The sequence below is a fragment of the Caretta caretta genome, chromosome 4, assembly GCF_965140235.1.
Source record: "Caretta caretta isolate rCarCar2 chromosome 4, rCarCar1.hap1, whole genome shotgun sequence".
Classification (NCBI taxonomy): domain Eukaryota; kingdom Metazoa; phylum Chordata; order Testudines; family Cheloniidae; genus Caretta; species Caretta caretta.
In genome coordinates this window covers 31,743,509-31,766,844 of record NC_134209.1, presented here as the reverse complement: position 1 = coordinate 31,766,844, position 23,336 = coordinate 31,743,509, and the positions used below count along the sequence as shown (strand labels likewise).

General features: G+C 40.7%; 1 protein-coding gene across 1 annotated transcript in view; it reads right to left on the bottom strand.

The window, feature by feature from the left end:
* Window positions 1-9,358: 9,358 nt before the first annotated feature.
* MMRN1 (multimerin 1) overlaps window positions 9,359-23,336 on the bottom strand; it is a 56,403-nt gene continuing 42,425 nt past the window's right edge. The window contains exons 7-8 of the mRNA XM_048847627.2: window positions 16,137-16,283; window positions 9,359-14,861 (exon numbers count right to left, since the gene is read on the bottom strand). Of these exons, the coding sequence (XP_048703584.2) occupies window positions 14,440-14,861; window positions 16,137-16,283 (569 nt within the window). The 3' untranslated portion in view covers window positions 9,359-14,439. The remainder of the gene's footprint in view (window positions 14,862-16,136; window positions 16,284-23,336) is intronic.

Below are 23,336 nucleotides of genomic sequence, written 5' to 3'. Positions count from 1 at the left end.
GGCTTTCAGCCAAGCAGGGCTGAAATTCCTACAAGGGCAAGAGAGTCTTGTTATCCTGAGACTGGTTTCAGCAGGGCCCAGAGTCACATAACTTGCAAGGAAATCAGGAGAGTTGGCAACGCTGGTGAAGAGAACAGACTGGTTGATTTGCCCACTTACTATTGGTCTCGTCTCATGCCTTCTACAGAATAGCACCAGTCCTGGATGGAGAGCCTTCTCCTCTACACCTTCTGTCTTTTGGAACAGCTGTCTCGCCTCTCTTCAAATTTCAACATTATGTTTTTCCCTTTGTCTGTGACAAAAGATCCATCTCCCTTCTATTTTGTATTATTTAAATCATGGTGGGGTACGATTTGTAGGAAAGACACTGTGTAGTAAGGAGTTATACTGTATTTTTGAGGAGATGAAAAAACACCAACTGAAAAAAAGGAAGTGATTTGGCTTTAAAATAAATAAATGGAGACCTGAAAAAATTTGTTCCTCCACTTACCCTAAAATCCTTCAATTATGCACAGTGAATTCTTGATCCTGCAAACATTTGTGCAAATGACTTAACTTTGTTCAGCTGAGTAGTCCCACTGAATTCAATGGCACTACTCCCACAAGTAAAGTTATGCCTGTGCTTCAGAGTTTGTGGGATCAGGCCCGTAGCGTTTGAGCAGTGCACTAAAATCATACTACTAATACGCACAAATTAATTCCGCAACTCCCACTTCCTTATTTACTGCTCATTTTCCGTGTAATCAGGAAAAATGTGCTAAATGAACACCTCAGATTGACTAGTTAGGTCACAACATATCACCTTTTGTAAACACAAATGGACTGCCAGATTAATTGAGGACAGGGAACATCTACCCATCATTCTGTGGGAAAGAGAAATGAGCTGGAGGCGCCAACTAGTAATTGGACAATAAATAAAAACCAAGCAGAAGTATTTAAGTTATTAAAGCTAAACTATTAAGAGAAGAAGGATGGCCAAGTGATTAGGGCAACAGACTAGGTCTTGGGACTCTTGGTTTAAGTCCCTGCTGCACCACAGACTTCCTGCTGTGTGACCTTGGGTAAATAAACTCATCCTCTTTGTGCCTCAGTTCCTCTATGTAATATGGGGATGATTGTCTAACCCCTGACATGACCCGGGTTGACAGCGGGCAGGATCGAACCCCCGGGGACCTTTGGAGGATAGTGCATGAGCCTCTACCGCTTGAGCTAAAAGCCAACTGACTCAAAGTGTGTAGAGCAAACTCACTTAACTCTGTCTCTCTTTAAGTGGTCTCAGTACCACTAAATGGGAAAGAACACCACACCCAGAAGCTGTCTGTGTGGGTTACAATTGCACTGCCCTACCTCACAGGGATGTGGTGAGATTAAATGTATTAATGATTATAAGGCACAGTAATGGGGGCCATATAGTGCTTAAGAAAGACTAATTTCCCTCCAGAGATAGCTGAAGGATGAGATCATTTTCAAAAATATTTGTTTCTGCCACTGTATTCCTCTGTTCTAGTTTGCTAAACAATTGTAATCATTCCCCATTGTTTCCAGAGACTTATATACATTATGAAATGCACCTCTCCATAAGCTTCAGCCCTCTGAGTGCAAGCTAATGAATCAGTCATCTTTCTTTTGTGTTTCCTGTTTTGCTTCTTGCTCCTGCTACGTTCTATAGTCTTGTGCCTTTTCTCATCTGATTCAGCATTGCCTTCCAAGTATTGCTTTTCCTTTGTTACTTCCTGTTTTCCAATTTTGCATATTATAATCTGTTGGCTTTGCAATGTTCAGGTTACACTGCAGTTTCTTTCCTTTCCATTTTATGGCTGCCTTCCCGCCACATCTGTTTCCCCCCCGCCCCTTATATAGTACTTTTCATCATTATTGGCAGGATGCATCTCTCACTTAGTGCTTTTAATTTTTTTTTTTGCTTGCTAAAGCTTTTTGTCCTGAATCTAGTTTGTCTCTCTCTCTCTCTCTCTCCATCTCGCATTTTCAGGTTTACATTCCTAGGCTCTGATCCCGCTGTGCAGCCGCCTGTTACAAAGCAGAGCGTAGGAATCTCTGGGGAATGGCCTGTCAAATTCGTCTACTTGGCGATCAGTTACGATGGGTTGGCAGGTGGTGTGTAACTGATCGCTGCATGAGCAGAAATGTATTAGACTGATAGCAATGTTGCAACAATCTAAGACAGAGATTCTGTAAGAGATAGAAGCAGGAAGTCAGAGATAGAGAACTGTATGAACATTGGAGAAACAAAGAAGTGAACTCTATTGCAATGTAATTATATTTTCCAGAGTATCGGGTTTATTATAATCTAAATATTATCTTTAAGAGTCAAGTTACTTGTTTTAATTGTAGCCAGAGAATGTGGTTTCAGTGGCACTAGAATGAGGGAAGAACACAACACAATGTAAAGCAGTCACCACCCCTTTTTAATGTTTACATTAGGTTTTTCTTTATAAGACTTGTCTTATAAACTCATTCCATGCAGTCAGACAACAAATATTTGGCAACAAACATTGACAAATACAGTAAAATATAATTGGGCAAAGGGATTTTGAGGATTGGTTCATGCATGAAAATATTGTTGTTTTTGTAAGAATTTGTGGAGTTGATCATTATGGTTCCCCCCTCCTCCCCATCTTTTTTGCTAGCTGTTGATGGTGAAACTGGTGGCCACATGCGGGTCAAATTAAAGTGTAGTCACAGAGCAAGATCTCATCATATTCATAAAGAAAATCACAGAATTTCACAAGTAGGTATAATTTTCAAAATGGTACAGAGAGTTTCATTTCATGCTTTCAATTAGAATGAGTGTGGATTAAATGAGTCAGTTGATTTAAAATTTTTCAACTAGACCTTCTGCATCATGTGCTAAATAGTTACAGGCAGATCTGGCAGAATTTGGGAGCCTTCATACAGGTGAATGGGGCATGAAAATAACATTTCGTGGAATTTTCTTGGAAATGGCTTAACATTAATCTTTATACAACTGAAATTTTGAGCAAAAATACTTTGAAACTTGGAAAGCTTTAATTAACTCAGTTTGTTTTTCTGAATTAATGAGGAAATGTAAAGTCTCTTACTTCAATGGGTTTTTTTAAATTTTATTTCATTTGTGAATATTTTCCATAAGAACAGCCATACTGGGTCAAACCAAAGGTCCATCTAGCCCAGTATCTGGTCTTCCGACAGTGGCCAATGCCAGGTGCCCCCGAGGGAATGAATAGTCTCTAAGGTGCCACAAAGACTCCTCGTTGTTTTTTCTGAATAGAACAGGTAATCACCAAGTGATCCATCAGTAATAGAATTTTTCAGAAATGGCTCATTTGTGCTTCTGATATTAGCTGGTTCCTTTTCTTTTGCAGTGATAAGCCTTCTTTTGTTTGAGCCAAATTCTGCAATCTTTACTACCGCAAATCTCCACTAAGTGTAATGAGAATTTTCATCAAATAAATATCGCAGAATTTGGTCCACAGTGTTGAGCCCTCTCTTTTTCAATTCCAAAAAGTCAAAGGACTCAGTGCCAATGAAAGATAATGTCTCCCCATGGAAGAAAGATCCCAGAGAGAGAAACAAAATTGTTTAACTGTATTTCAGTGTCTGCTTTTTCATCATAAATAAATAGAACCTTATCGGATAGATTATTTCGCAAAAAATACTTTTAGCCAGGAAGGAACACAGGGCCAGATTCTCCATTGGTATGGGGCAGCATGGCTCTTTTGAAGTTATTTTCCATCTGCAGAGAATGTGGCCCATCATGTTCTCTTTGGACACTCTTGCTTGACATGTATTGTGTGTTTGTGGACTGATTCTATGGGGTGCGATTGTTGTCTCCTAGCTGTTGAGCACCCTCAATTCCCTTTGAAATCAGTTGGCTAGATTCTTCTTTCAGTTACACTGGTCTAAATCTGGGTGGATTTAGATCACTGTATCTGAGAGCACAGTATGGTCTGAGAAGAGTTAAGGGCCATCAGCACCTTTGAGAAGGAGCTCAACACTTCATTTCTGGCAGGAATTAAGATGAGAGAGTCCAGATACATCCTTGGCGAAAAAAAATCCACACATTATGAATGAACTACTTAACTTCTTGAGACAAAACTTCTTGTTATATGCTGGTGTATACCATCTCAGTGGTGTTTTTGAGATGAAACTCACATTTACCACTCAAAATTGCCCCCAGACTGTTGAAAAGAAATGCAAAACAGTATTTAGATGGTGGAGAAAGACACTCCTCACACTTTAACTTCAGGAGATTTTCAGACATCCCAGACTAAAATATCACTGAGGTACTCAATCAAATTTGAAATAGCTTCCCTGGGAGGTTGATAAATAAACCTGTGTATCAGCAGCATAACAATGACTGAAAATTGGGCTCCAGAATACTGAGAGAAAGCTGTGGACTCAGAACAGTGTTGGTTTAAGGATGGAGCCTTGTGGGACTTCACAGCACCTTTGTACTGAACTGGCAGAAAAAAGCATCTTACATGCAAGGAACTGCGTATAATGCACTAACTAAGAGACTAAAACTACTAACAGGCAATATCGAGGCTCATGGAGAGATGAGCTCCCATGATCAGTTCCATCACACTCAACAGACAGATTGAGCAACGTAAGGCATGGCAGCATGCTGTTATCAGCATACATGAGCACATGACTGGTAATGCAGCTCTGCAAAGAGCAGTAATCATGCTGTGGGAAGATCAAAACCCAGACAGAAATTTCTCATTAAGGTTGTTAGCTGGGAAGCAACTTCATAATTTTGTTGTCATTGTCAGTGCTTTTTAAAATAATCTTCCAAAGAAAAGTAGCAATTTTGTGGTTGTTAAAATATTGTCCTGAGTCATCAGTCTCGTCCCCCCCCCGGACCTTTCCTTTTATTTTTCCTCAATGCTTAGGAAATAAAAATGAGCCAGTTTAAAAAGGTAAAAGCAAACAAAGAGTGACATACAACATTACCATCAGGACAGAGTACTGCTCAGTGCCAGTCTAGTACTATTCACCTTGAAAGTGATTTAATTAAATAATTCTGATAATACTCCAGGTATGTAGATAAATATTATTATCCACATTTTATAGCTGGTGAAACTGAGGCTCTGATTCAGCATCCTTTCTTTATTCAGCCACACTCAATCTGACTGTAGATGCGGAACTCACGCTTCTCATGATTTCCTTCGTATAGGGCTTCAGAGCGAAGTGGCACAATGCGTAGAGAAGCCCAGTGCTGAAGGCATAAGCGTGAAATCTTGCCGAAATTGAAGTAAGTGGCAAAACTCCCATTGACTTCAAAGGGGTCAGGATTTCATGCACATTCTATGGAATCTATGTACAGTGTGATTTCCCCACATTTTTAAATGTGCAGATATTCACACCCTGTGTGTGTGTCTGTAATACATTAGTTCCTTCTGCAACCATATGCTTTCCAGACCTTTGTTTTAAATCTGTACACATAGGGCAGTCTTTTTAGCATCACCAAGCTAAAGTACTCGCGACATAAGACATTGTAGTCATTCTGCATAGATCTCCTACATATGGAAGATAGAGCTGTTCACATACATTTTATATTTATTCATAAATGTTCATTGGTACCTGTCACCGTATTACCCTGGTTCTGAAAGATTTTTTTAAAAAGACGCCTGTATATAGTGGGCAGGCAGAATAAAACATCCTACCTCCTGACTTCAGCTGGTTGGAAATTTTTGAACATTTTTACTGTTGTTGGCTAAAAAAATGGCATTTGAAACCCCCTCCCCCCCGACTTTTTAGTGAAAAATTTTCAACATTGTTTTGCTTTCAATGGATTTTCATGCTATTTTTAAGATGTAAATGACTATATTTTTTATTAAAATAGTTATCAGAATTATTCTCTTGTAAGAACTGTTTTTCAAAAATAAATCATTTTGAAATTGTTATTGAAATCCATTTTTCTGTATGGAAACAAATTCAAAAACCATTTTGATAAACAAGTCAATAACATTTTCCATTTAAATTATTGCAAAACAATCCCCACAAAATGGGTAATTTTCAAACCCTGTGAAATTAATACAATTTTGACTTTTTCACAATTTGTTTTGTGTGTGTGTGTGTGTTTGTGTGCACGTTTTGATCAGCTCTATTCCTGGCTACCAGCAATAATCAGGGAAAGGCATAACACAGACCCCAACTATGCAAATTCTTACACATGAACATAAGTGGGGCTATTAACCATACTAAAGTTACACATGTACATAAGTTCTTGCAGGTTCGAGGCCACAGCTTATGCTATGCCCTGCACACTGCTAAATAAGACTGATGTGCCTTGAGAGGGAGTGGGTTCCATCGCTTGGACCCTTCTACTGTGAATGCTTAGTCATCCACGGATCTTTTCAGGAACAGTGGAAGTCACATATTACTTCCCACCCAGCTCTACTCTTCCTCTATTCCCTTCAGTATTCTCCCCAGCAAGTTTCATAAACCTACTTAATTCTTCATTCTGAGATCAATTTTTTTATGGACAGGTAGCAAGACTGTCTCCCTTTTATATTTTATTAAAGCTTCTAAGTCCATATGTTATGTATCCATTTTCTTTTCATTCAAATTCTGTCCTAGGTAAATAGGAGATCTTTTTGCTAACTAGCACACCAGAGATTTATTCATTTAAATCGCAGTAGCTGGAATAGCAGTTAACTCTATATATCTTTCATGCAGCAGTGGGAAACTATATTCCTTACTGTGTCACATGCCTGCTCTCAGAAAAAATGCCTGATCTGGGTTTGTTGAAATAATTGTAACCCTTTCCCCCTCAAATTCTCCTCTCCCCAATGATAGTCCAGACTAGCAGATCCTGTTGTTCATGCATCTCCTTAACCATCTATCTGGGCAAGTGGAAAAACTCAGTTTAGATAATAGACAAATGATATGATAAATGCTGGATTTTCAATTTATGCTGAATAAGAAAAGTTTGTCGGTAAAGAATTTAGCCGCTTTCCTTCTTTCAACCTCATTGCCAACTGACTCATTCTGCCACTGACATTCCAACATCACCCTCCACTTTATTTCCTGTCGCCTCCACTCTGTTATTGATCACCCGTTGGCAATCCAGTAGTATGTCTTGAAATCTGTAAGGATCTCACCAATATATTTGTATACTGTGTCTAATATTTTCGTATCCAAAGAAAATTTCAGACTTTGCTGCGCCAGCATGTTCTCAGCAACGGTCACTGGAAGGGTCATTTCAGAAAGTCACCTGTGCAAAGTGGAGTAAAACACACTAGCAAACCATAATGGTATTCTTATATACTTGCTTTGCACTCACTTTACACAAAAGGAACTGACTGTACCTAGTGCAAGACAATGGAGAGTCAGTCCCATTCTGAGCAGCTTCTATTCAGAGTAGGCTAGGAACTCCATCTGCTTCCAACCTGAGAAATGTAAATCAATCAGGTGATTGAAAAAAGTAATTGTCACCAGCTCTTCCCACTTGTGCCTGAGAAATGGACCAAACCAAGCGTAACAGAAGTAGTAAAAGAGGCTAAATATTTGTGTAGGAATATATGTCTCAACACAGATTAGAAACCTGTGGGTCCAACCTTTCTCCCATGAAAGCTACTAGAGTTTTGCTATTGATTACAGTGGGAGCAGGACTGATCCCTATAGTCATTGCAGTTAACACAGCTGAATCCATATTATGAGATGGAAATTGTTGGCTATTTTGTGGTTCTAAAAAATGTAGGCACAAAAGTGAATAAACTGATTCTTTAAAAACAGCCTCCACCATCTGAATCTGGACCACTTCAGATTCTGATCAGTTCAGGAAAGTATCTATTCTCTCACAGACAGGTGTTTTCTTAGGTGATACTGGCATCAAAGCATTCAGCAGGTTTAAAGTCAGTCTGCCACCCCCAGGCGGGCTGATCTGTTGAATGGAGTTCCCTAACCTAAGGAACATACACTGGAGTATTGCAGCATGTGACTGAGGGGAAGTGGCAGTTCAGATCTTAGGGCAACACACTGGTGTGCATATTTGAATAGGATATCCAACCCCTGCTCAGCAGAGACTGACAGTCATCCCAGAATTATATTACTCAAGTTAAGGGCATCTAGCAATCAAGGAAAGAGAGTTAAGAGTTGGGAGAGGAAACATGGGAAGGTACCAAGGCTGATTGTACTCAAACCCAGGAAGGAAATTCAAGACGGAGATCAAGTCAGGGGAGTTTGGGGAAAAGGATAAGGATAGTGGGTAGGGTAGGATTACATGTAGTTGGATTGGGAGGAGATTGGGCAGTGTTTCAGATTAATACGGTATCTAATAGTACTAATGACGAAAGTCTTTTCATAACGCTTATGACTAGGAATTTTGGTTGGGAATTTTCTATTGAAATGATTTTTTGATGGAAAAAGCTGCGTCCACAACATGGAAATATACTCTTTAATTTTCAGCCAAACATATTTTCTGTTTCTCCTGTGTTTTCTGTATATGTCAATGGGTATCTATGGACAAACTGCACTATTGTTCAGGTCTCTGGGGCATACAGTGTTAAAGGGGGTGGTTAAACATATACATTTTGGGCTACATCCTGGAAGTCAACGAGATCCTTGCAGCTCTCGACCCACTGAGAATCCACTCCTGTGTTCTGAGGCTTAATGCTGTCTTTTGTAAGTATAAGCAGGTAATGGCACATTCTTTGACAGACACTAATCATAAACAACAAATGCACATGTATGTTTTTACCTTTCATGATAAAAAGCAATAAGTAAACCAGTACTAACTCATTTCCTCCCCCCCGGTAAGGCAATTTGCAGAGAGGTCAGATTGTTCAGATAGAGCCAAGGATAATTCTCCCTCTAAACAGGTGTATCATTTTAGCCATTTTTTAATTGCCATCTTTCCTGGCTTTGCAACAAGATAACAAGATAGAATACTCTAACAGATATTCAGTGTCAGACACCTGTGATTTCATCTGAGACAATCGAGCCCTCGTCATGGTAAATCTTCATCGATATGAAATGTACAGATCTTCAATAATGTGTTCACACAGCTTTCAAAAGACTTATGGTATTTACAAAGAATTTTTGTTCATTGCAGAGAAAGCACTTGTACAAATCCCATAGATTTGAATCGCAAGCTTTCTGGAAGCCTTGTATGCTATTTGTAAACAGTCACATCCTTGGTTGTGCTTTGTTTGTATGTTGCATTTTCTAAGATAAGAATCCTTTATAACAACGTAGCAACCCGCCATCAAGAAGATTTTCATAAGGATTTCTGCTTAGGTATATGAAATATGTGAATGTACGGTTGGCGTTTCTGTAAGGCAACCACCCCAAATGTCTAAGTATTGTGTACTGGGGCACTGAAGTACATTTAAAGTGAACATGCTGCCGATAATATATTTCTTAGCAATTTTATTACCAAGATTGCAGATTGAATTTTCTTGCCTAAACATTTCGAGAATGAAACCCTATTTAAAGGCAAAGGTTTACTAGATCTTACTCATGAAGACAAAATGGCATTTACAACACACATTATTGTTATAGTTCAAGAATGAGTGGCAATTTTTCACACAGAAAATGAAAAAAAGATTTCACTGTGCACATTAAATATACAGCAATGTTAAATTCATAGTATTTCTCATTGAACATTACTGAAACAGTGACTTGAATTAATGTGGTTCAGCAAATACAAAGGCTTCCCCCCCAAACAAAACAAGAAGAGTCTCCTTTTCCACTTACTTCATAGATCTCCAGAATGGTAATGATTTCACCTGGTTCAATGAAAGGGCCTGTGCATTCTAACAATAGGCTGAATGGGTAAAGAAGTGTGAAGTTGATCCATTAAGGATTAGATGAAAAATATGGACTCAAGTAGCCTAGCTTTGGTATATCTGACACCCCTGAAAATGTTAATCAAGTCTCAGAAGTTACTCAGTCACTGTGTAATGCACTCAGGATATGATCAGTAAATGAGAGTTTGATTTTACATTATAAAGCTCAGCATGGCAGAGTCCATGTCTGTGTCTTGTACAATGCCAAGCTCAGTATCAGCACTTAATTAATAAGGATAACAAAATGCTTGCAACTTTGTGATCTTGCGAAAAACTGTTGTGGGTGACGTTCCTTTGGAAATAGTCTAAAATTGTCTTTTTGGCTTTCAGGAGTATGTCTCTCTCCTGCTCATATAGTTGAATCCTAAAGATGCAGATAAGGCTGTAATAGGAGTTTCAAAAGCATGTAGGCTTCCATAGAAGAGATTTCACAGCCAAAAAATAAACAAAAGGAAAAGGACGGGAGTGCAAGGAAGCCAATAACTCTTCTATCTACAATTCATGACAGCGATTCAGGTGCTGATTCTTGAGGCTCGTATAGAGGAGTGAGGTGGAAAGGACTTGGGGGAACGCTGCTTGTTCCACTACAGAAGAAGGTATACACTGTTTGCTCGAAAAAACTGCAGATTTCAGCATGAATGATAAAAAATATGAGGGGGAATGCATTCAGTGATAACTACGTTTGTGTAGGTGAGGAAATGATAATGCAAGCTCCAGAGTAAATTGGATGGGCTTGTCAAAGCCAAATCAGATAATGTTGCCATGGTTATTGAGTCACCCAGATAAAGAGACCAATGTTCGCTCTACTGTATAAAGGTTTGGGATAGTCTTTGTGATCCTTTATGTGGGCTTTTGGGAGATACTAATGTCCAGATGTGCAACCGGGTATCTCTGTATCATCAGGGAAAACAAATCAAAGAGTTAAAATGAAGGGGAAGGGATGTCAAAATGCTGTTGGAGCCATCGTTTGGGACGATTTCTAATCGGGTCACATGAGAATCTAGATTGATTGATTTATCACTATCTTTTCTGCAAAATGGGTAGTCTTACTGATTTTTTTGATCCGCAGTTATGTTCAGTATCATGTGTTTTATTTGATCAAGTGGCTTATATACTTCGTCAGATGCCCAGAAATGAGTTTTAAAGGCTGAGGCAGATACATGCACACGCTGTAGAAACTGCATTTAAGTTTTTAACAGGAACACACAGGCAATTCTACTTTGTTTTATGAGTGAAAAGATCATTGTGAGTTAATGCACAATATATACTTGCCAGGAGATTCAGCTTATTGTGTATTTAAAAAAAAAGTTATTTTCCCCCTTTATCGGTGCAATAGGAATAGCAACAATGCTACTGGGGAAGATGATTTCCAATTTATTGCTACTCAAGGCCTGGATATAATCAGAGTTCTTGGTCCATAGCTAATGAGTTTGGAATTTTTGTGGCAGAAAAATTAAAAAAACATGATGACCTATCAAGAATCTGGCTGCTGTGAGAATATAATTAGTGCCTATGAAGCTGGAGACCCAGCTTGAAGGATTTTGTGGCAAGGGCAGCAAGGGCAAAGAAAGTCACATTAAAAAGAGATGCAATCTCTGGTGGGTCATTTGAATTTCATCTGCAGGGTAATTTCCACGCCATTTAGCCATCTCCACAGCAGGAATAAAGAGGACTAAATACGTTATTAAAATGACAAAGTCATACAAGGGGAGGGGTGGGATTTGGGAATGTGGGCAGTACGTTTGATAAAATTCAGTGAGAGTAGGATGAGTTAGTGTCAAATCAGGGATTTCAAATGTTTACAGAAAGATACGGTACACTGGGGAGGAAGGGGCTGGAGCACACACATTCAAGGTTCATGGTGTGTTGAGGATTAGTCTCATACAAGCGGAAGAGAGGATTATAAAACCACTACACTAGTGTGGTTTGCATTTGTTCCCAGCACTGGTGACTCTGCTTATTTGGGTGTCGGTCAACGAGCTGCAGGTTACCTTTCTGACAACTTATGCATGGTGAGATCCATTAATAAACCATTAGTGGATTTAGGCCTCCAGTAAATGCACTGTTATTGAGGCTTTTTTTCTCCTTGAAATTCAGATTTTTAAATCTAGGCTTTTCAGAGCAAAGCATGTGCCTCACTTGTTAACTATCTGACTGATATAGGCAAAGAAAAAGGAAGGGGCTTTCTTGCTTTCAGATCACATGGGAATCAGAGGAAAAACAAATGCAGTAGGTCAGACTGGTCTGTGGTAAGTGAGATGCATGTTTTCAGTCCCAAACAAGCCTATTGTTCCCCATTGGTGATAAACCAGGGTTAGATCAGATTGTGAGATCACTGTCTGCTCTCCCTTGAGGTTTTCATCAGTTGAGAGCAGCCTCCATTTTCAGTGTAGGCTCCAAGGAATCTCCTTGCTGGCATATGCTGCCAGGGGATATGATGAATCAACTTATCTCCTAACCACCCTAAGAACACCTCCATCCTGCTTGTGATGAATGTAGCCATGCTACTCTCCTTATTTTGCTTTCTGTGCACTGCACCTTTAACTTTCTACAGAATGCCCCCCTCTGCAGGGGGAGCTGCCAATTTTTGAGGCAGGGTTAATGCAGCATATTACAGAGGAGACATGCACTGCCCTCTCTCATGGAAACTTTATTTTTGTTCTTTCTGGTTGTGTTGTTTTCTTTTATCTAAAGTAAACACCCGACTGCACGGGAAACATAACTGTGCACGTTTAGGGGGGGCTAGCTGACTGACACTCTTAAGGGAGGATTTTCTGGGGGAAGGATCCCTATCAGGGTCAGTTAGGACATAAGGTAGAGCAGACTTTGTGCAAATTTGGCCTATAATGTTTGTTCCTGCTAAGTGTGGGAGTCAGAGCCTTTTGGAAGGACAAGTGTCTGTCCATTACCTTTACTTCCATAGAAAACCACTGACCTTCATTAAAATCACAAGTCCTGAATGGAGGCAGTATTCAAATACCTTGAATTCCTAAAAAAAAGCAGTTATGAATAGATTGCCTAGCTTTAGGCTATATTTTCAGATTATGGGACTCCAAAGTATTTCTCCTGACTTCAGTGCATTTCTTTCTTTCTTGTTTAAGCTTCAGGTATATCTACCAATGAGTACTAAGAATAAACCTGGTGTTTTGTGACTTTCTTAGAAACAAGTTCCTGGCAAATGAAAGCAATATAACTTAGAGAGCATCCAAAACTTGTTGGACCAGATTTTCAGCTGCTGTATACTGGTGTAGCTCCATTTACGTCAATGAAGCAGTGCTGATTTATAGCAATTGGGGATCTGATCCATTATCCAGCAGTGAAAGAAATTATTTAAACAAGCCCAATTAGGAGTCTGATACCCAGTGCCTTGCACCCTGTTTAGACATTCACATCTGAGAAAAGTGAAGGCCAATTGGCACGAAATGCTGCCAGTACAGAGTTCTCTGTTCATTCATGTCATTGATAGCTTTTTACACCCACTTTGCACTGGTGTAGGCGACTATAAATGGTGTCAGGCAGTGGAGAATCAGGCCTGCAATTTTTAAACCAATAACATGTTCAAACTGGTACCACCAGACATTTGGATGCATGTTCTAATTTATATTGTCTGCTTTATCACATGACATCAACTTGGAATGGCTCATACAGAAGGAACCCATCTTGATTGCATTAACAATCAATCAATTTGAATAATGTGCAGAAACAAACAAAATCTTGTATATTCATTCATAGATTTCAAGGCCAGAAGGGATAATTCTAGTTTGACCTCCTGCATCACTCAGGTCAAAGAACCTTATGCAATAATTTCTGTATCAAGCCCATAACTTCTGCCTGAGCATATAGTACACTATAGAATATATTTTTAAAAGATATCCAGTCCTGATTTAAAAGCTCAGTGATGGAAAATCTACCAATTCCCTGGCTAAGTTCTTCCAATAGTCAATTACCCTCACTGTTAAAATGTTGCACCTTATTTCCAGTCTGAATTTGCCTAGCATCAGTTTCCAACCATTAGATCTTGTTATGCCTTTTTCTAGTAAAGAGCTATTTACTACCATGTTGTTTATGTACAAGACCATGTACAAAATTATGAAGAAAATATAGCCTTAAAATACAAAGATATTCACAAATCATATAAGGCCAAAAAGAAAATACACATAGTTTTCACTTGATGCAATAAGCTAAAGAGGAGCCCAAATTCTGAGCTGCAAATCCTATGCAACACCTCTGGAGTGAAGGGGGTTGCAAAGGGAAAAATCAGGGCAAAATTTGACCCACCGTATGCAGACTTGGGGGCTGATTCTCCACTGCCTTGTAAAAGCACTCTTACCCATTCAAGGTGAGCACAAAAAATGATCAGATCAGAATTCTCCACTCACTTATGATGGTGATATTTTCATATTACGGCCCCTGTGGACTCTCTTGTCACAGGAGTAAATGGTTATACAAGGAACAAGGCTGTGGAGAATCAGGTCCCTGGACTCCTGAAATTTCACCTGTCCTGCAGGATGGGAGTATCTTTCTTAGAGAAACTCAGTGTTATGCAATGGAATTTACCTTGCAGGAGAGGAGGAAATTCAAGGTACAGACAAATAACTCTGCAGGCTGCTTCATTCAAAGGTGGTATTTTGCATTTATGGCTGACTTATGTACGGTACAACAAGTAACCAGTAAATGTAGTGACAGGTGGATACTTGGCTGGGATGGAGCCAGTTGCCAGTCTGAGCCAGACTTCTTGACCATAGTTTAACTCCAGTAAAGCATGCCCAGTTATTACCCTGTCAATGTACTTGTTACCGTTGACATTTTCAGACTGGAAAGCGAGCTTGTCTATTCCATCAACCACTAAATAGCCAGAGACGCGAGGACTGGAAGATGCAATGGTGTACTCGAAAACATACACCCCAAGATATGGAACACGGAACTTTCCACTTGCTGGGACATAGGAAGATCCATAGTTGACATCCAGATTATTAAATCTGATGGGGCCAGGAGTCGTCATCCCATAGGTGTGAGAGGCAAAGAAAGCCACCATAGGTGCATATCTGTAAGATCCTTTGGAAAAATCTGCAAAGAGTAAAGAGTATTTCTGAGATGTGTTTCTTGGTCTTTCCAACCCACTCCCCATGTGTTGCATAATTAAAGAGGACCCATACTGTATGTCAGAGTTTCAAGTAGGAATTGAAACAGACTCAGTGTAGAAACATTTAAGGCATCTCGTCAAGTAGCTTCAGCAGCTAGAATAGAAACAAAATGAGTCCCTATGCACTGCAGAAAATGCAGTTTCCTCCACAATTAGTGCCAAGTGCACCTACAAAAGCTGTATGTCAGAAACAGCAAGGGAACTTCATTGTTGACCGTACTGCATTATTATTAAGAAAAGCTTTTATTTTTGACTCTTGCCCCCACTGCAGGATCTCTTTCTTTCCCTGTGTCACAAATCTTTACACAGTGTGTATGGGTGTTCTGAAGCCAGGGATTGTGCTCACAGGCCCTACACAAATATGGGAGAGATTTAGCACTCCTGACAACAAATGGGGGAAAATAAAAATGTATGTATGGGTTTTTTTCCCATTCCAGCTGAGCATACACGCTAATATCCCTGCTACTGTACAAATGATTTTATTCACTATTCACATGTAGTCATGAATGAGAAGCAGCCAAACAGCTGCTGCAAGTAGCATTCAAATCACATTTCATGTGGCTTGGATGTAAAATGTGTATTTATTTATTTTTAAGCTTGGCTGAACAAATATATTTTCTGCTTTCCCTGTTCCCAGTAGCATTTATGTGGCTTTCAGAGTGCAGATCGTTAGGTGGCCTAGTAATTCCTCTGATTTGATTGACTGGCTGAGGATCTGGCCCCAGGCTCAGCAGTAGCTAATGGGATTTACAGCACACCCCAAGAAGTGCTGGGCCCATCATTTCCCAGTGAAGGGATTTCACTATTGTGTAATAAAATTCCATCTCAGCTTGTTCAAATACATTTCTAACACCTTCCCCAGTAACCTGTCTACTCAACCCACCACGGAGCTCTCTCGGTTTGTGGCTGGCTCTGTGACCCAGACCAATTAAACCTTGTGATGTGGGCCATGCTAAAAGAGGGTCATCAACAGGAATTAAGTCCTTCAATGCTAAAGCACAGGACTCTTCTACTTGAGCTAAAGGAGTAACTTTAACTGGTAGCAGCAGTAGTAGGCCCTTATCCTCTGTGAACCAGTCTCTAGAGGGGGCCACAAGATATTTAGTCAGTGTATGATGTTAGCAAATGCTGGCTGATTGGTGCATGATGCAAAACGCTCATATGCGTTAGTATGTTGCCTTGCTAAATACTGTACTTACCTACAGTCACAGAATTTTCATCCACCAACTTCTTACTGCAGTTGACTCCTCCAAAGGGGTGGCGACAAGCACAAATAAAACTCCGCTTTTCATTGATGCAGGTTCCTCCATTCTCGCAGGGGGAGCTAGTGCAGCCCAAGTACTCACCTGTTTTAAAGGGAAAAAAATAACCTGAATTGTCATGGTCGCTATATTCACCAACGTTAATTACAATGACGCCCACTGGGTCTTGACTAGGGCCATGGAAAACATTTTTATCCATACCTAAAATCAGGTGAAATTCCCCTTCTGAATTTGTGTGTGAAAGTCAACTTCAGAGAGCGTTCAGTCAGAGCAGGACCTTCCCTATCAGTCAGTCAATCTGTTCTACCTGCACATCTTCACTCCAGGCAGCCAGTTCCAGGAGCATTTTCTCTCTCTCTCTCTCACTCACTCACACACACACACACACACACACACCCACACCTCTACATGTCTTGTCAAGATTGGCTAGATGAGATAAGATGGAAGATGTTACAACCCTGCCTACTGTGGGTGGATGGCCCAGGGTCATCTAACAAATTTGCAGTTAGGCCATGGCAAGTAGGCCCATTGCTGGTCCTGAATCATTGTCCACCAATCCACTGCAAGCTATCTCAGGGATGGCATTCATTACCCACCACTCCATTAGGTGGCAGCAGAACTGGGAAAGGTCACCAAATTTGGGTTATTCTGGACCAAGATGGGCATCAAGTTCCCATGTCTTGGAGCTCTGCCAGCCGCCCCTCTCTTATAAAGTCAACAGGATTCATCTTGGATTCTCCTGAAGTTGTGGCGGTATGGCACAGGGACAGAGGCAATCCCTAAGATATATCATCTGAGCTCTGGAACATCATGATTTGTTCACTTAAAACCTTGCGCCTGCAATTTTGGGCATGCTACCACAGAGGCTGCTTTGAAAATCTGTCCCTGAAATTAAAGAATGTACAAGGTTCAAACTGTTCAATGGAAAGTGGTAAAGATTAAGAGCTCCCAAACCACCTGAAGGCTTATGTACTTTTCTGAGCAGGGAAGCTCGCAAATTTTTCTTCCCCAGTTATACCGGTCAATCAAAGCCAAAAATCATAGAGAACATTTTTCTTTGCTGTAATTTGTGGTGCATTGGTCTCAGCCATACTATACAACAGACTCCGGTCTTAAGAGCAGAGTCCAGCAACTGAAATTGTGTATAGTCCTATGAAAAGACAGCAAGTTGGACAACTTCTAGGTGTGTAAGAATAGGATGGTAAATTTAAAGGGGTCATTGGGAGATGAAAGGTCCTTTCAGAAAAGCTCTGATTGCCAGGGGAAGTGTTGTATTGTCTCTTTTCACAGATAAACTCCATGACTGTGAATGAGGTACCTTTAGTTTCCAGCACAGCCATTTCAGGTGCTACTGCATTTAGTCACATTATTTATATGATGAATGTTATTTCACTGAACAGAATGTTAAAGCTTTTTTTCTGTTTCTGCAATGTCTCTTGAGTTTAAACTGATCAGACTTATGGACTGAAATACCAAAAAGGTTCTTGTGTATCTCATGTAATTTTTCCCGACAGTGAGTATCATCCGTCACAATAGTGCTTGAAATAAAGCAATGTAAGATTGCAGTGTCAAAAGTCACAACACGGGCAGCTGAAGATGAAGCACTTGTTTGCTCCTGCCTGGATAATCGCTTTGCTCTATATTTAATTGAAGTGACTCTTGACTCACATTTCTCAGACTCTCACAATTGCTTTTGTTGTATGTAAGGAAGGATGGATAGTGGCTGATTGTGCCACAGTTCAAAAGCACCAGCTCCTCTGCGTGGACAGCCCAGCGTGCATGGGATGCTGAATGTATCTCAGCCTGTTAACTGGCCTGTGTTTGTGCCTAGCTGCCAGGGACAACCAAAAAGGAACACATATATCCATGAAGCAGCCAGAAGGAGAGGCCAGTGAAGCAATCTGCATTCGGAAGGAGACGGTTGGTTAAAGGGCTGCAAAGAGAGGAACACGTGTACCATGGAGAGTGAAGTTAAACTCATCAAGAGAGACCCTGAGCTGATATAAATTGGCATAAGTCAATGGAGTCACACCAATTTACAGCAGCTGAGCATCTGGCCCTCCAATTCCTAGAGACGACCAAGCCAAGTTATTAAATAATCCATAAAAAGTGACAGGTTTCAGAGTAGCAGCCGTGTTAGTCTGTATTCGCAAAAAGAAAAGGAGTACTAGTGGCACCTTAGAGACTAACCAATTTATTTGAGCATAAGCTTTCGTGAGCTACAGCTCACTTCAGCTCACGAAAGCTCATGCTCAAATAAATTGGTTAGTCTCTAAGGTGCCACTAGTCCTCCTGTTCTTTCTTCATAAAAAGTGAGGAATTTCCCAGAGGTGCTCATCCTCTAGCTATCTGCTAACGCACTGTAGGCTCTGTGCTGTGCTTGTAGTACACTATGACCCTGTCAAGCCACCAAATACTTTCCTTCTCCTTGCACCATTCAGCACTACATGACATCCCTAAACACAACTGCCATACTATACACATCTTCTGAATGGAGGAAGTTGCAAACAGACTTCACTTAGGGAAATGTCTCTGAACACAGCATTTCATCTCTTTTTATTTAAGCCTTCACAAGTCACTTAAAGGGACAGGTAAGTGAAAGAGAGGCTCAGCAAGGATAGTTAAATGAAAGGTTTAAATGGCAGAAATAACTGCACAGGATAAGATAAACAAGGTTACTAGTTACATGCCATACAGTGGGACAGAGGACAGATGTAGCATTAAGGCAGAGTTCTGCTACTCTTGGTAAAGGCACACAGCCACAGTCTCTCTTTAGGGAATATTCTGCCGATTGTGGTACAAACAAATCTTCACACAAGTAATGAAACTGTCAGTATCCACTGAGGTGCTATTTACAAAGAAATCAGATATTTACTAATCTGATGGAACAGATTATTGCAGCTGGCCTGTTTATGGAGAGGCATGAGTCCAATTATTTAATTTGGGAATGGTTTAAGAGGAAAGCATTTAGAAGTCATTTCTCAATGCTTGGTTTTCAGTAACCGTGACTGTCTAACTACCTGCAACCATTAAAAGATGGGCAGAGTTTGGGATTATCCTGAGCCAAACTGATTTCTAACACTCCCATAGGCTGTCATACTGCAACGTAGTCACAATTAGGTCAGTCGTCTGAATCTGGCCCAGTCTGACAGCGATAAAAGTAATGGCTGTTCAGTGGCACAGGCGAAATGAATTCCTGGTCTCAGTCCAGTGGCTAGATGTCCATAGCACAAGAGGCACAGATTGATTGACTGCCCTGGAGGCAATCTCAGCCGAGAGGCCAAAGCTGCATGGAATTACACTGTCACCTCACTGGTAGCATTCAGGGTTGAAGCACATTGGCCTTGCAGTGGGGAGGTAGCTTGTACTGCAGTAGCTCTATCCTTATGGGTTTTTTTTTTTGACAACAGAGAATGAGAGTCTCCAGGACCTCCGTTGCAATGCCTTTTGTGAGCACTAAATTAAAAAAAAAAAAAAAAAAGCCATCACCATCGCCTTTCATCTGCCTATTATTCTATCAAACTAAATATGCACAATTGAAGTATGAAGAGTCAAATTGAATTAGAATAATCATCAGTCTCTTGCAATTAAAACACTTAATGCAAAATACAAATGGGCTTATTTTACTGCAGGCTTGAATGATAAAGCAACAATGAAAGCTTAACATTTCTGTCAGGAAGAGTCAGAATTTACATGTATCAGTAAAATGTGACCCAAAATAGATCTCTATTTCCACATCTACAGACTTCAGAACTCCATCTTAAGCCTCATTATGAGTGTCCCACCCCCAATGGAACAAATGGGAATTGGGCATTAAAATTAAATGGTCTGATATAGCTTATTGAAAGACAAAAACATTCAGTCTGTACTGTTGTTATCCATTATTGCACATACCATGCTTCTGGGGAGTCTGAGCCAGAAACAATAAGCAGAAAGATAGAAAATAAAGTGGAAATATTATTGAAACCTTAACAAACTATAACTTCTGGGATGCTTGATTCTCTGATGAACTGTGAACGGTTGACTTTAGTCAGGTCCATGTGAGTGTACTGAGATGGAAGGAATGGAAATAAGATACAGGAGATGAGAACAAAGAGAAAATAACCTTTATGCTTATCTCTCCCTTTCCTGGTCTCTCGCTCTCTCACACACAGGCACAAAATACATCACCTGCTCAAAGACTGTCATCCCACTGAAGTCAGTTACTTGGTGGAGCCATTACTTAGATCATAACTTTGCATTTACTTATACGCATACAGAGTTCAAACTCACACTGTAGTCTCACTGATTTCAGTGGGACCCCATTAACATTAGTCACAAAATTCACATTCATTTAAGTAGGGTCAAATCCTGATCACACTGAAGTCAATGGAAATTCTACCTTTGATGTCAGTGGGACCAAGATTTGGCTCTACTTCCATATGGGTTGCAGGATTAGGCTCCTCAAGCTGTCACAAAACTAAACAGAGGGCTTGTCTTCACTACGGGGACATTGACGCCACTGCAATCGATGTAGCGGGTGTCGATTTTGCAGGTCTAGTGAAGGCCTGCTAAATCAACGGCAGATCACACTCTGGTTGACTCTGATACTCCACCTTTCCAAGAAGAGTAAGGGAAGTCGACTGGAGAGCGTCTCCTGCCAATGCAGCTCAGTGAAGGCACCGGTGTAAGTCGACCTAAGCTATGTCGACTCCAGCTATGTTATTCACATAGCTGGAGTAGCTTAACTTAGGTCGACTTACCCTGGTAGTGAAGACAAGCCCAGAAAAACAAACATCTAAGTCCTATTAAAATCAGTAATTAGAGAATTGTAACTCAGTGGCGATGCTGACCATTTGTATTTGGAGACTCTTATGGAGTGTTATGTATGGTTTCTTAAAATATGGATGGGGGGGCCTTTCTGGATGAGAAAAATCCCTCCCACAAGGAATAGGACAGAGTGGACCATAGGCGTAAGAGGGATAATGTTTAGACTATTTGTAGAACTGTACAGTAATAAACTAGTGACAGTGCTAAGGGGTTATCTACAGTGTATTCAAAAGCCTCAATCTCTTCAGAAAATCCTATAGAAACCTTACTTTCAAACTGTATAGAAAAATTACTTAAAAAAAAAATGGGTGTTTGCTATTATCTGCAAAGATCCCTGCTTTCTACAAGCACATCCAAAGTTATCAAGAAAGCTATTTGTGAAAATTCAGTCATATAAATAATAAATAGGACTGACATTTATTCATTAACGCTTAAAAATAAGCAGCTGGCAGCTTCCTGTGCTCCAGGCAGTGGCCCTTGTGACAGTTTCCAACAAAGTGAAAGATCCAGGAGGGATCAGTGACATCATTTTTTTTTCCCTTTAGTTTTAATTAGGATCAAGGTTTTTTGAGTTTCCATCTTTTGTGCAATGACAGAGGCAGGCAGAAAACAGAGATGGCTCAGAAGGAGTTGCTGTTCTTAGGATAAATAATTGAAATTTGCTTTTATTTTATGGAAAAGGTTTTGCACATTTCAGTGCATTTTTAAGCATCTTTCAGTTGCCAGATAAAAGATTGACTTATCCCCCGAAGGATAAGACAACTTTGAGCCCAATTCTTTGATCTTTGGGTTAATGGGGTTAATGTGTGTTTAAACTGAAGCATGTGCTTAAATATTCTGCTGAATAGCTGGACTTAAACACATGCTTAAATACTTGAACTGAAGCCTTAATCAGTGTTTTTTCCAATAAAGCTCAAGATCTTGCAAGCTATCACGAGAGGGTCTCAAACAGAGTGAAACTGCAGTTTTCTTTTTAAATCCAATGGATATTTAGGAATCTTTTTTTTTTGCACCATTGGCTTAGCTTTAGTAATGGATGTGTGGAAATGGGGAAAAAACTGGATAGGTTCCTGCACACAATGCAGATTCCAAGAACCTGGGGGAAAATGGGATAGGAAAGGTGGATGAGTGACACAAAGAGATTTGCCCATGCTTAGGCACGTATAAACAGGGGAGTGTAACATGGACATTTTTATTTCCCTTACCATTCCCTATCCTGCAGAGACCGTGAATAATTTTTTCAAAAAGTGCCCAAGTGACTTAGGAGCCCACATCCCATTTACCAAAGTCACTTGGACTCCTAAATCGCCAACCCATTTTTGAAAATTTTACCCAGCATCTTAATTTTTTTCTCATTTTATTTCCTCTTCCCAGAAGTGACACAGACTAAGCATTTGCTTGTGTTGTAGAATTTCAGTCAAATCTTATGCCCAATATTGTACCTCACATTTTATCTTTTTACTTTTTGATATTAGACCTCTGACATGCAGTTAGGAACCCGTTCACATGTGATTCTTCTCTGAAACGTGCCTTTGTAAAAATGACATCATCTTACTCAGCAGGATCTGCTTTTTAAGTATATTCAGTTAGACCCATTTTACTGGCGAGAGCCCTGATCCTGCAAATACTTAGGCATGTGTTTAACTTTAAGTACACTAGTAGTCTTAATGAAGCTTTCAAGTAGCTAGCAGTAGTCCCATAATATCAGTGGGACTGCTCACATACTCAAAGGGAAACATGTGCTTCAGTGTTTGCAGGGGCCTATATTTCCCCGCCCCCCGCACTTCTGTTAGTACTGCAAAGCCAGGCCAGCTGACAGCAATTCCAGGCCCCAGGGCAGAACAGTCAGTGGGCCCCATGCCCGCAGAAGCCACGCACGTGCGGACGTGGTCCGCCTGACATTTTGGCGGAGCCGCGCCTGCTCTGGCAGGTGCCCAGTGAGATATTTCGGCTGCTCTGCAGGGTGCACTCTTCCGGCAGGGCCAGGGCTTTTACATGCCCACCCGGTAGGGTTGCCAACTGTCTAATCGCACAAAACCAAAGACCCTTGCCCCACCCCTTCCCTAAGACCATGCCCCTGTCCTGTCCCTTCTCTGAGGCCCCACCCTCTGCTCACTCCATCCTCCATCACTCAGTCTCCCCCACCCTCACTCATTTTCACCAACTGGGGCAGGGGGTTGGGGTACGGGAGGGAGTGCTGGGTGTCGGCTCTGGGAGGGTGTATGGGTGTGGGAGGAAGTGCAGGACCCCCCCCGCGCCCATTTAAATTGCCCGGACCCCTGGGCAATTGCCCTCTTCCCTCCTCCTCCCCCCGTCGGCGGGCCTGTG